The following is a 15106-nucleotide window of genomic DNA, read 5'->3' as shown; positions in this document are numbered from 1 at the left end:
ATTAACAAAAGCAAATATTGAACAAACAAACATAGGAGATCACTGTTACCTCCTGACATTCCTCCTATTTCATTCTGGCCCCTGCACCATATACTCAGACAACTCTAGTGTAGTTGCTTCCTCTGTTTTAAGTCTTGCCCAGCAAATTACAGGATAAGAATAAAGCAACAAGCATCCCTATACAATCGCTATGTCTTAGATAAGTTGATTGATGACATACTGATGGCTGAATCTGCACGTGCAGTTGACCATCCTTATTGTACACACAATTAATCCTGTTGCAGGCTTTAGACAGGAGTCTTGCAAACACCAAGCATTCACTAAAACCTTCACCCTTCTTTACACGTGCAGTGGTGTAATTTTAAGATCAAGAAAGGCAGTGAATCATGAACACTAGCACAGTCACAAGCCCAGCTTTTCTGAAGAATGAGCTATTACACATCATCTAACTCAGTAAGCACAAGATAGATTCCTAGATCGGGGCTTTTAAAAATTGTAGTCAAAGTTGCTGTTCAAACAACAAAATTAATTTAAATAAATTTTGCCTTTGGGCAGCTCCTTTTGGCTCTGTCTCTGAAACAGAATCCACAGGAAAACAGGCCTGCAGGCATGGTCCTGGGCAGCAGTAGCAACAGAAAACCAAAATTGGCTAAATCAAACCCTGCCAATTTTCCCTCCAGAAATCATTCATCATTATCTTGTATTTTACAAGGTAAGGAGCACTCAGCTACATTCTTTTCTGTATTTTTAGCCATAGTTGTTATTTAGAAACCTTAGACACCAATGTTTGCCAGTGACAGGTGATTACTAAGAGCTTTTTGAAATTCCAACATCAGTGTCACTGAGTTTCTTATCATCAGAATATTTGCCGGGGAATGGAAAGAGCGAGGGGAAGTCTGCAGAAGTTGGTGGCATTCACACATCACTTCTCACTTAGTATGAGAAGTGAAGAAACAGATTCCAGGAAAAATACTTGCCCAGCTTCACACAACTAGGGGACTACAGAGGGGAAAACACAAAGCTCAGGCTCACGGCCCCAGTGTGTTTACCTCCCTGCTTTTCATGGATTGAGACCTCAATGAGAGGGAAAGTAGAACTACATTTGAAAAGAAGAATCTTGTGTTCAATAGACAGGAATTAGGTACTCTGGGTTTGAATCTCAGTCACATAATCTCATTATATCTCCACTGCAGAATGATAGGAGTATGTTATTCCCTTTCCTGCTTTGACATCTAATTAGCCAACAAAGGAAAGATAACCCAGTAGGCATAGGTGTGTGTCTACAGCGGTGACAGATCTCTGGACACCTTGTTAGCACATGGTTCTCCAGACAGTCCACAAAAGCCTGTCAAGCTAATATTGCTTGGAGAAAGAAAGGCATCATCAGATCACATAAAGAAAATCCTTAGTAAAATTAGGCATATATATTGTTAATATATTGTATGTATACATATGTTAATATTTTATATATATATTAATATTATGTATGTGTGTGTGTATATATATGTGTGTGTGTGTATGTATATATATACACATATATAACTACCAGAGAAGAAAATAGAAGGGAATCAGGAGGAAGCAGGAGGGGTTTGAAGATTCAGCCTGTCCACCTGAAAAAAATTTGCTGGGTATTGATAACATTATCCTTCAGAAAACTACAAATGAGGGACATCCTGAGATCAGACTTCACTGGTTAAGGGTTATGTCACCTGCATCCTCTGAGCCCAGGAGAGCAAGGTTGCAGAATGGTTTCAGAAGTTTCTAAGCTGTCAGCAAAAGCGTCCTTGGTGAATTCAGATGAAATCTAATTATTTCTGTCATCAGAAGTTAAGTAAGACTGAAGATGGATGTAACCTTTTCATGGCAATACCTTTTCTTGTCAAGAAAACATTCAGTACTAACAAAATGTCAGCTTTTCTTGTGTTAAATGGGAAAATGTACTATTCAAAAACCCCTAACTATACATTATCATCAAATACAAAGAAAGATGTGTAAATGACCTTGAGTACTTGAAAAACCATGAAATGCAGTGAGTATAAATAGATGTCACTTCAGTTTTCATTACCAAATGGGTACAAGGTTTCACAAATCACATTTGATTTCTAAATGTATTTAGCTTTCCATATCAAGAAGATACTAACAGAAAATATTCTATATTTACACACTGTGGTTTGACATTACTAGCAAAAAAAAAACAGAAAAAAAAAACAAAACATATTGCAAATTTCAGAATCCAGAAAAGGGAAGCACTCTAATCCTGAAGAGAGTTTAAATCTCATTTTACCCCGAAGGGCCAAATCCCTGGGAGCAGCAGTACGACTGTGCCTGTGTGGTTGGTTTAATAAACAGACCCAGGCCTTTGCTATTTGCAGTTACAGCTAAATCTAAGCAGTAACTAAAGATTGTCTCACTCTGTTCTAGAAGTTATTTACAAATAGTGATGCAGATAAAAACACTGAAGCTGAATTTCTTTTTACAGCTCTAGGATAGTATTAAGGTCACATCTGCCAAACACGAAAAGAACAGAATAGGAAAACCTTGGACCAAACTAGCAAGATAGAAGTTAGGCTTAACAGATAATTAAAATTAAGAGTTAGGTTCTAGAAGTTTTTATCACAGCAGTAAACACTCATGGGACTTTTTTTCCCCCACTTTCTTTTCCTTCTTTTTTCCTTTCTTCAAACCTACTCAGCCAAGGATGGTTTTTTTTGCAGTCTTCACATGAGGTCATGCACAAATAGGCAGAAATAAAAGCAGACATTTTAAACATCCTGAAACTGATACTTCTGCAGGTCTAGGACTGGCTGATGCCAGGTACAGAGCACAGTACATCTCTAGTACTTGAGGAGTAATAGTAACAGAAAAAAAGCCGTGATTTTCTGATTTTTGTTGCTGTCCTTCTTATATGTGTATTTTGTCTGCAAGGAAACAACACTGGATTCCAGGTACAGCAACAAACTGAGGTACTCTGAGCATCAACAGAAAATTCTCTCCCAATACCCATCCACCCACAGCACCTGACACCTCCGTAAAATCATCTTTGAACCTTGCCTGTCTCCAAAGCCTTGCATCCATCTGTAGTGCTGGGAAAGAAGTCAGTCAGCAGCACTAGGTTATTAGGCTTTAGACAGCCAAATGCACCTACAGCTCAGCCCCTGCACCGCAGGGCAATGAGATTTGTGAAGACAAAGGCTGCAATATTTTCCAGAGACACAAGGAAAATACTCCGGGGATTCTTGGCACTGACAAAGCTGAACAGCAGAATGCAGCTGGCTCAATCATGTCTGCTTGTCTTTCACCATTTACGTGAGAGGACAAAACTGATACTCAGTGTTATTAGTCTAAAGCACTTAAAATCCATTGAATATGAGAGAGCACCTGCAGGTGCTGCTAAGTGTTTTGCAATCAGATCTGCTTTGTCTCCTTTTGAACTTGGATGAGAAAGAAAACTGTGTATCATGTCCAAAAGTTGAGTCTGGTTAAATTAACTTGTTAACAGGCTGGAATTATAGAAATATTCATCGAAAAGCCACTTTGTTGTAATCACTGCTAGATGTTCCTGTTCTTCTCTAATCACAAAGGTTGGCAGACCCTCTCTCCACTTGCAGTACTGGAGCTTTTTGCTGCAGCCACGGTTGAAAGGAAATTGAAAGAATCAGCTCCGAAATGCTGGGAACTGCAAGCATTCTATTTCAATAGGGTTTCAGTTGGTTATATCAGGTGAAGATCTACTCTTCCGATTTGAAAATTTCTTCTAGTAATCTGATACAAATGTGTGCACCCTCTGTTCACCTCAGATTCACTCTTGCCTCAGATCATAGTGAGCCTCAGACTATAAAATAACTTTATTAGCTATGGACTTGATTGAAAAATGTATGAAATACAACTTCGTGGAGGAACACAATCGATATTTTTCCAGTATTGTATCTGATTATGCAGTCTATGAATGACAGTAGTAAGAATGCTTTTGCAAAGCTGTTACTCTAAAACTTTCATAAAAAAACACAGCACTTTAGTGGACAGCACTTAATCATCCAAGTACTTATGATGGTGTCATCACATGTCCTTTTTGCCAGATTATTGTGAGGTTCCTACTTCCATCTTGGTTGGGGTTTGATAACCTGAAAGCAAAGCAAAAGAGCCCAAACCAGATTTCCACTATTTTTAATAACTAGTGATATCTTCATGACTTCACTGAAAAAGACTAAATTATGTTTTTTTCTTGAACTAGGTCGCTACTCAAGAGGTTTATAATCTACAAATTATTTGGTGAATAAGATGTGAAGTTTAATTTATTGTATTTGTCAAGTATTTGATTACCAAAAACTAAAATTCTATTGAGTCAACAGTTCAGCACAGAATAACCCTGTGTGTCAGTAAAGAGCTGAGTAAACACCATGAAGTGCCCAGGTCAAGAATTCAAGCACATGTTTAAAGATATTTCCAAATCAAGGCCTGTAACATAATGGGCACTCTAGAAAGGTGCATAGAATTCAAAACCATTGTACTTTGCTTTTGCTTCACTAAGATAAAATATTTTTATTTTTATCTAAGTCTTCTATAAAGAGGAGAAAACTTCTAACTGAGGAGAAATCTTCAAAAGTATTTCAATCATTATTTTGGCTATTTGGAGCAGCAGGAAAAGAGTAATTACCTGTTGCATAGGAATAGCTGCCTGTTTATTATTCTATGACTTCCTTTAAATTTTCCAATTTGGTTGGGCACAAACTATTGTTGAAAAAGAGTGAAAATAAAATAAAATGATATGCATTTATCAACTGATACCAGATTGATTCTTGTGACAAATGTTAAACAAGGTTTTTCATTCAACAACATCACAAGAGAATTATGTTTAAAAACTCCATTATCCACACTTAGCAGTAAATGTTATTTTCTTTTTACCTTTCCCTGAGGATTATACAGTTTTTATAGTGAAGAAACAAGTGAGTAATAATAGCATGCAACCAAAAAAAAAAAAAGACATGACCAGTAACTATATCTCTGGAAAAGCAGCTGGAACTGACAGCTGAGGGGCGTCAACTTATATTAATATTTATAATAATATATTATTGCAAAATATATTGCAAAATTTCATTTCATGTAGGCTTTCCAATTCTGAGCAAAGCAATCCCTAACACCTTCTGAAAATAAGGCCTAAGGTGTCTTGTGCAAGCACAGCTTCTTCCCATTTTTGCAAAGACCTTAGAGATGGCTTGAGCTTGCAATCAGATACATGATGCTCAAGCCCACTATTTTTAGCACTTAATGGCAAAGCTAATAGTGCCATTAATCCACTCCGGTATATAACATTCAATTTCCACTTCAAATTGCATCTCAGTGCAAATGGTAGCTTGATTCCTGCTGTCAGATGCATTTGGAAAATCATGATGAAACATATTTAATGACTTCTGATTCTCAGATTCAGCTGACATATGGGAAAACCTGTAGCAGTCTTTTGGAACAGTGTAATGGAGAATTCGAGAGTTGATATTTACAGAACTGAAACCGAAAATAATTTTTTGGCCTGGGCTGAAGTAAAGAAAGACATTTCTTGTAAGCCATGTTCAGTCAACCTGGATGCTTCCTGTGTGCCTCATCCCCTCGTTCTGACTCTCCTGACTGGATGTGGCTAAGCCTCTTTGCTGTTTTGTTTCCTTTTACACCTTCTATATTCTTCCTACCACATGTAATTGAATTACTTTTAATCACATCTTGTTCCTTTTTTCTTTTCCTTTTTTTTTTCTTTTAAAGGCAGGCGTTTCTAGAAGAAAGAAGCCATTGCCTTTATTATCCAAAAAATAATGCAAGGAAATTAATAGATTTCGTCTGAAAAAGGAAAGCTGCAAGTTCTGTTGTTGTTTGTTTTTTTGTCTTGAGTCATTTCTCCAGCTAATGGCTATTTAAAGATGAAATCATGATATCCAAAGCAATAAATCATATAAGATGATTCACTCGTGCTTTGTACTAATCATGACTCAATTCTGGTTTTGCATTTTAACTGAAGAGACACCTTTTTTATTCTGAAGAACTAATGAACATAGTACAGTACATTGCTGTGCCCAACCAGATGGGGAAGGGAGGACTGGAATTTAAATGGCAAAACACTCCTGGGAATTTGTTTGCATGGGGGTGCCTAAAACATCAGTGCCCCTCCATCATCAGGTGGTCCAGAGCCAAGCCCAGAAGGATGCTGTACCTCAAGGGTGTATCTCAAGGGTGGGCACCCTTCTCTATGACTGGGAGCTCTGCCTTCCATCCTGCTCCCACCCACGAGAAAACAACCTCCACCTGCCACTGCACAAGACAATGCACAAGGAGGGAAGATCCTGCCCAGCCTTGGGCTCCTCCTCTGTTGAAAAGACAACGTTTATTAGGGCAGTGACAATCACTCTATCCAGAAATCACTATCTTCAGTGCACTCCAGCAGCTCGAGAGAGCTGGCAAGAAACAACTGAGGTTCAGTGCACAAAATAAAGACAGCTGCTCTAGGCATAAATCCATAACTGCTACACTCTAGAGGGGGCAATATCTTTTCCCTGTTATGGGATTAGAGGAACGGCAGAGATATTTTGCTGTTTTAAATTATCTGCTTTGAAACACATCACTGTGAATTTAGGGAGAGACTTTGAAAGACTAATTAAGTTCTTTAAAATGTTAACTGGACAAATTGTTGGGCAAGTCCCCAAGTTATTTTGCATATTAAAATTGCTGCAAAGGATGCCGTCCTTGCACAGGTATCATCTGAAGTCTGAATCTGAGATTGATTTACTGGTGCATGTTAATGAAACTGTGGGCTCAAAATGAAAATGAAAAAGATTTTTCACTTTCTGAGCTAACAAAGCTGTGATAGAAACTCCAAATATCAGTACCTGTGACACAGTATTGCTTTGATTCTAAAGAACTCCTGTGAAAACACCAGTCATGAAATACACAGACATCGGTTAGTACTTTGAAAAAAAATCAAATTAAAAAATTCACTACACAGCTATAGTGTGACTGAATAATGTGCAAGGAAAATCCGCCTTGTGCTCTCCACTCAATACATGGTAACTGGTCCCACACAGGCTTAAAATCAGTACAATTCCATGTAAGGGGTGGCCTCCCATGAGAAAAAGTGGCTACTGGGAGGAAGGTTTGCTTTTCAAAGAGTAAAGAAAGGTAAGGGTGCATGGAAATTTATTTCAAATCTCCAATAGAGATGACTAGCTGGGGATCATCGTTAGCTTAAGGGATGATAAAAAACTTCAAGTGCAATTAGGTCAGAAGAAAAGATTACTTCAGGTCATTGGACAGGCTTCCAAGGAAAACAGACCAACACTAAATTTCCATTCTCATGAACTGAACAATAGTATAAATAATAATAATAATAATTGGGGACAAAAAAAAAAAAAAAGACAACTGAGGCAACTGAACTTGAAGAACCCTGTCCTTGAAGCCAAGTTAGCAGAGCTGGTTTGGAAACTGTATTCATCTACAAATTCACTTCCATGTAACGCATTCAACAGCCAGCTGAGCGTCTGGGCCACGTGGGGTAACCCTTCACTGCCTATACAATATAGTCCACTTCTGAGGCAGGGGGAGAGGAAAAAATGTATGTATTGACTAGCAAGAGTTGGTTAAGCCTCTAGGCTGACTGAGATCCTTGAGCAGAGCTGGAGAGCCATGCCAGGGAGGATGCACAATGCAGAGAAGACGTGCACCTGCACTTTGCTTCACTTGTGAGCAAGGAAATTGGGAATCAAAATAAACAAACAACAAAGCTCAAACCCAAATCATTTGTGGGCAAGAAATGAAATCCCCGAGAGCTTGTCTCAGATGCAACCACCACTATCTAGCCTTCAGAGCATCTCAGCCAGAGCTCTGGCTCTGGGCAGGAGTGTAGAGCAATATAGTGCATGGGCACCCTACACACCTCTGAACACCCTCACCTTTTTTTTTTTTTTTTTTTTTATTTTTCTCCACCAGATGAATTTTAGGGCAAATCTATCATATTTGTTATCTGCAGGGGGCGCCAGACAGTTTCAGATCCGCTGGTGGATCCAGCGAGGGGATGCTGTACCTGGTGGTTGCAGCTGTCACTCAGAAAGGTGCTCGCTCTCTAATGGCCACTGCTCTGCAAGGAGGATTTAGTAGGAGTTGTTTTTTATTTCATGCATGTATAAACCCCTTGGTTCCTTTTTTTTTTTTTTTTTTTTTTACTTTTCTTGCCATTGAAATAGCAAGAGATGCTTCACAAGCTGCAATACACGAACCCACACTGGCCCCAGCCAGCTGACAGCAGCAGATGAGGAAACTGCCTGCTTTTAATCACCAGAATTAGAACCAGCAACGTGCTGCTGATGATTTTTCCCTTCAGAGAAAACTGTCTGATGCCTGATTTGAAGCTCACTTTCTTCTAAGGCAGAAGAGCAGCCTGTGACTGACACAAAACTCACTGTAAATGAAGATTTTTTTTGTGTGTGTGTTTCTACTTGCAAAATCGATTAACAAAAACTCCTGCTTGATTCCATCCCATGTGCACAACAACAACTTGGAAAGCTTTTTTTTTTCTTCTTTTTTTCTTTTCCTCCTTTTTTTCAACCTTTGCTCTGTCAGGTCTGTAATCCCTTGTGAATTCAAGTCCTTTGCTGACAATGAATACCACACACTTTGCCTTTTCATTTCAGCCTGTGCTGCTTAATGTCACCGAAGACTTCAATGACTCAATTCTCAACAACAGAAGCGGAGATGGATTTTGTGAGCAGGTCTTCATAAAAGCTGAGGTCTTCTTGACTTTAGGGATCATCAGCCTGCTGGAAAACATCCTTGTCATTCTTGCAGTGCTGAAGAATGGAAACCTGCATTCTCCCATGTATTTCTTCCTGTGTAGCTTGGCTGTGGCAGACATGTTAGTGAGCATGTCAAATGCCTTGGAGACCATCATGATTGCAATCCTGAGCAACGGCTATTTGATCATTGATGACCACTTTATTCAGCATATGGACAATGTGTTTGACTCAATGATATGTATTTCTTTGGTAGCCTCAATTTGCAACCTCTTGGTTATAGCCATTGACAGGTACATAACTATTTTCTATGCTCTCCGTTACCACAGTATCATGACAGTGAAGAAAGCTTTAACCCTGATTGTGGTCATCTGGATCGCTTGCATCGTCTGCGGCATCATATTCATTGCCTACTCAGAAAGCAAAACTGTCATTGTCTGTCTCATCACAATGTTCTTTACCATGCTCTTTCTCATGGCCTCCCTTTATGTTCACATGTTCTTGTTTGCACGCCTGCATGTTAAGCGGATCGCTGCCCTCCCTGTGGACGGGGTGCCCTACCAGCGTACTTGCATGAAAGGAGCTGTCACCATCACTATATTACTAGGTGTCTTCATTGTTTGCTGGGCACCTTTCTTCCTTCACCTCATTCTCATTATTTCTTGCCCAATGAATCCATACTGTGTCTGTTACACCTCACATTTCAATACCTATCTGGTCTTGATAATGTGCAACTCAGTAATTGATCCGCTTATTTATGCCTTCCGGAGCCTGGAGATGAGAAAGACTTTCAAAGAAATAGTGTGTTGCTGTTACGGCATGAGTGTGGGACAGTGCATGCTGTAAACATCTGGCTTTGTGTTGAAAATAGAGAGAGGATACATACAATAAGTGTATGAATATATACATGTATGCAGATACCTAGCAAGTCCACTTTAAAAGCCTTGCTTGAAGGAAGGGCACAGGGAAAAAGAAAAAAAAAGAAAAAAAAATATTTAATGCCTTGATTTATACTTTTCAAAATGAGAAGGATTTAACTAAATGAAGTTATTTAAAGAGTTGTAACAAAATTAAATCCAAAGCAGTTTGCAAAATAGATCAAAAAACTTACTGGGGGAAAAAAAAAAAAAAAAAAAAGGATCCTGAAAGTGAATGCTACCTTACAGAGAATGGAATAACATTGTGCCTCTACCCTTTATTTGTACCTGTTGCTTTATGTCTGTGCCTCTGTCAACAAAGTCAGCGTTTTCTAAGAGTCCATTAGCAACCTCTATAAAAAGCTATTCACTTGCAAGACAAATAAATCAAAGCAAATCAAACCACTGATAGGTAACAGCATGGCTGTACTGTAACTCTGATGTCTCTATCTTTTAATAAAGGATTAGATTGACATTTATGCTGCTTGCTATCAAGTCAACTGAGAAAAGTCTTAAAAGAATCAAAGTAAGCAGTTGCCTGGCACTGAAATATTCTTTCAGTAGAAGTCAGCTAAGTGAAAGTGAACAACTATTGTATAAGTGATAGTGTGATTTGAACAGCTGACTGATAGAAGTGACTCATTTAAGAAGGCATCTACATTGCTTATTGTAATATAGGAGTATTATATCCTCTAAAGTTAAAAAAAGTAATATGGAATGCACTGATCAATGCACTATTTGGTATGTTAATAAAATAAATCCTGGATATCTCCTTTTGATAAATAGTTACCAGTAAGATTCACCCCTTGAGAATTTTGAAGACCAGGGGTCTGAAGACAGAGCTGAATATAAGAAATAGCTAAAGTGCCAAATAGTTTGAATTTAGCTTTGTGTTAAAGCTGCATGAACTCTTCAGAAATAGCCATTTGGCTAATTTAGGTACCTTCAAGAAGTAAGATGTGTATGGCAGATACGACTTCTATGCACTGTGAAATATGTGTTGTGGGTCAAACTGATTTTACTTAAAGATCTTTAAACTGAGTTCAGTGGATGAACACTGCTGCATTGGAAATAAGAAAACATGGTCTTTGCAATCATTTTCATGTGCAAGTTTGTGCCATGTAAAGTATGCAATTTCAGCTACAACAATTTAGTCTTTTCCTCTGCTTCTGATAGGAACAAACCACATAAGTGGCCTTCATATAGCTTATTGTAACTGAGCAATGGCTGATGTGATTTGTATATAACACAATGTACAGGCAGTATCACTGTCATCACAGTGCCAGACTAAGAAAACTCTAAGCCATTCAGGTCTACTTGGCAACTTTCTGGTATCTTGCATTCAGTAAGGGCAGTTTGACTTGAGACTTGATTTTATTTTTTTTTTCAGTGGAACTGCTAAGCTTTTATTTCTGAGGCTCCCCTTACCAATATAGGAACAGTTACCCAGACCAGGGCCCCCCAGTCTCTTCCACCACCAGTTCTGCATCCACACAACAGTAGTCTGGCACAATCTCAGGGTGATGGTAGCTTCATGACCAAAGAAAGAAAGAAAAAGAAAGAAACCACCAAGATCCTTTGGGCACTGTGGAGCACATAGCAGAACTGGCATAAATGAAAATTCTCCCATGTTTCAGGTAGCGAACAGAGAAAATTCCATCAAGTGGCAAGCAAACTCAACCCAAATGCTTTCAACCTGTATCGGTGTCTCACAAATCACAGTTTCACAGTACTAAGATCTGTTTTGTCAACTCAGTCTGTCTTTTGCAATGCCAGATGTGGCACATTAAGATGAACTGAAATAAGTCATCATAGGAAACCCCACAACTGACTTGCTGTGGAAATACTGCACCTACTTATGAAAAAGCCCTACCCGCTGTCAGTGTTCTGTACATTTATACCATGGAGCATGGTTTGCCATGATATTCTGCCTCAGGTTATTGTGTATTTAGCTCTTATTGTACCTGATGTCCTACTTACTTCTCATTTTGAAAGTGATTTTAGATGAGACTTTGATTCATACTGTGCTGTGCCTTTAAGCAAAAAAAAAAAAAAAAAGATCTATTGAATAAAACAATCTGAAGGCATCACTTTGAATCTTGTTTGCTTCTCTCGGATCATGATGCCATGTCAAACTACAGTCCACGAAACTAGAAATAAAGTTTAACACTGGTCAAAAACTCCTCAATCTGCTGTCCACAGAGCTATGCAGAAATTAGCAAAAAAGCCAGACATCTCCATCCCACTTGCAAACATGATGGAAAGAGAACCCACAAAATCCCTCAAACATCTCTCACACCTCTAGCACCAGTGAGCAAAGGTGCAGTTCCTCCCCACAAATCATCCACAGAGACGGATGGTGTGTTTGTTGAGTCACATTTCCAAATTCCCAACTATAACTCACACTTTGGAAGCCCATGGTGCAGTATCCTACATGGAGCCAGGATGGCAGCCATTGCTAGCCCATCTGCGATGGGAAAGGAAAGAAAGTTTCCGTGGGATTGAACCCCAGAATGAAAGGTAGTGAATGAAAACTAACAGTTACAGCTCCAGATGTGAAGTAGAAGTGAATGGAAGAACAGGATTGCACTCAGAAAATACTACTGCAATCACTTCCTTTGGGTCAGCTCTTAACGCTTCACAGAGAAGGGAGTCAAAGAACTGGTGTTCAGCCACCCGCAGGGTCAGAGCTGAGGCTCAGGTCAGCACTTATCTAAGGGACAGACAAGGAATGGAGCAGTGGTCCCCCAACACAGCATCATTTCCCAGCAGCGCACACTATAAATGTGTCTGTACAGCAGAACAGACATCACAGTAGCACATGCTTCTACAGGGCTGCAGCCCTTAACATGTGCTAAGAATTGGAGCAACACTTCATTCTGCCAAGAATCTGCCCTTGTTTATATTTGCAGTGAAACAGGAACATTTTCAGAGAAGCTACTGGTAAACATAATGTATGATATGCTGATGAGCAGAAGTGTTTCTTCCTTGGTAAAAGTGCTAGGCTTCAGAAGATAGATACTGTTTCCCCTTAAATAGGATGAGAAATGGCAGAGATAATATCCTTTCCATTTAAAGATGCCATTGGTATGGATTTATTGATTCAGTTTCTGTGCACAAAAATTAGTCAGTCCATGAGCACTGTATTTTCCATTTGAACTGTCATTTGCTCAGAGATTTGTTAAAAAACTCTCATATATTCAGACAAATACTTGAATTCTCAGGAGCACAAGAAATTCACTAAGCCAACTCAATACATCATGTTCTGCAAATTATAGCTAGCCTTGCCTTTGATGTAATATTAGCACTATGCATGCAATTTTTCTATCAAAAAGTGTCTAAATATTTTATAATTGAAACCATTTATCCTTATGGAAAAATAACAAGGTCCAGGAACAGAATCCTGCAGTAAACCAACGTCATCAGTTGGGCCACTGGTACAAATACCTTGTCAGATTTGAACCCCCTTCACTGAAATACAATGCTTGTAGCAGTTGAAGCCCAGACTGGGACCACAGCTAGCTCTTTGGTTTGGTAGCTATACCTAAACCACTGAGGTCATTTTTAAGCTGCACACCTCTCAGTATGACAGAAACCTCTCAGCTAGTATGACCTGGACACTACGACAGTCAGCGTGGGTACAGCAAATGCATTTGTTCCAGAATAGCTTGTTCCTTCCTGGCTCCACTCTGCAAAAGTAGAGGCAAGCCACATTCAGGCTGATTGATACGAGACTATCCCTTCTGAACAAGGTATAGAAATTTGGAACACACCCTGTGGGCTACAGGGTGCAGGAGGGCTCCTACAGCTGGTGTTGGCAATCTGAAGGTTGGCTCCAAATGTCCCTGTAAACATTGCTACTGAGCAATTACAGGGCTCTTTGACATTCCCTCTTCAGAACAGCCCTGGGTACAGGCATGGATCTGATTCTTTATCACAGCTATAATGCAATGCCTGTATTCAACAGACTCTTAGGTGGAAGGCTGAGGAAGGATAAAGCTTTCAAGGAAAATTAAAAAAAAAAAATACCACCCATATATCTCTGTGAAGAACATTCAGATATGCTGTTCTGCTCATTTCCAAACTTTAAAACTTAAAAGGTTAAAATACAATCCTGTTTTTAAGTGTTTCAATTAATAATAGACATTAAATGAATAGAGGCATGGACCAAGGAAGATAAAGCAGCTTCTTTAGGCTAGAGCTACAAGTGAAGCCCTTTTGCACAGGTTAAGCTCACTACACAGAGAGCAATGCGGCATCACAGCTGCACGTTTTATTGTGTTCTCGCTAGGCTGGAATAGATTAGGGTCACAGCTCAAGTCAGGCTTTACACTGATGAATGAAAATAAGCTGTATTGGATTTTCTCCAAAGAAAAAACAGCTTTCGATCCTTTAAATCTGCTTGGAAAATAAGTTATTTTTATTCTTCTTCCATGTTTAAAATGATTTTTTTTTTCTTAGAAATAACAAGCACAGGAAAGGTTGCTTCAAATCCAATTTTCATAAGCATCCACCACCTTAGCAACCTCATAGCCATTATATATTTCATAGGCAATGTAAATTGTAGCTCACAACTATGCTTATTCATCACTCTCATAATATACACCCATTAGAGTCAATCACTCGGTAAGGTACCAACACAGGGCCTTTCTACTCGCACCACTGCAGGTTTGAGCAAAAGATGCATTTCTATCACACTCACAGATTCAAGTTGTGCACAGTAGACCTAAACTTGCATGAGATGTGGAGGTTTGTATATCATTAGTGGGATAGAAATGTCTCTGAAACAAAAGCCATAAAAATGGAACACAATTGATTTGGTTGTTTGTGTAACACTGTATTGGTCATTGGGGCAGAAAGCAAGTCCAGAAATATATATATATTTTCAAGAAGACTTCTGACAAGGACTTTGAAGAATTAAGATAAATTTTTGTGATATTCACAGCATTCTGAAGACACTGATGAGAAAAGGAGACCTACTCACAGTTCTTACTCATTCATATGACTTTGGCTGCACCAGAAGAGAACATGGAGGTATGTTCTGGAATGACAATGAAAGTATATTTAATATTTGCTATTATTGCTGGTATGAATGTTCATACTGCCAGAATTAACTGTCTTCTGTAAATGGTTCTGAAGTTCCAAGTTTTTTAACTACAAAATTTAAAACAATCTATGTAGAACACATTTGATTTCATTTCTTTGTTTACGAAAACCACACATTTTACTTTATTCAAGGATATTCCTTTCTCTTGTGATTAGAAACAAACAAGGCACTGGTGAAGCAAGATTTACTTAAAAGATCCTTAAATCCAAGACTGTACCATTTCAACTCTCTCCATTAATAAAAAACACAGTCAATACTCACCTTCAAGCATTAACTGATGCAATTTCAGGTTTGCTCTATACTGCATTATTGAGTCA

The 15106-nt window shown here is 38.8% G+C and overlaps 1 protein-coding gene across 1 annotated transcript in view; it reads left to right on the top strand.

Moving 5' to 3' along the window:
• The first annotated feature begins 7050 nt into the window (after positions 1-7050).
• Positions 7051-15106, top strand: part of MC3R (melanocortin 3 receptor) — a 36297-nt gene continuing 28241 nt past the window's right edge. The window contains exons 1-2 of the mRNA XM_083801226.1: positions 7051-9058; positions 14628-14716. Coding sequence (XP_083657352.1) covers positions 8634-9058; positions 14628-14716 — 514 coding nt within the window. The 5' untranslated portion in view covers positions 7051-8633. The remainder of the gene's footprint in view (positions 9059-14627; positions 14717-15106) is intronic.

The sequence above is a fragment of the Anser anser genome (genome assembly GCF_964211835.1).
Source record: "Anser anser genome assembly, chromosome: 16".
In the NCBI taxonomy this organism is placed as follows: domain Eukaryota; kingdom Metazoa; phylum Chordata; class Aves; order Anseriformes; family Anatidae; genus Anser; species Anser anser.
The sequence above is the reverse complement of the archived record's forward strand: the minus strand, read 5'-3'. Positions and strand labels throughout refer to the sequence as shown.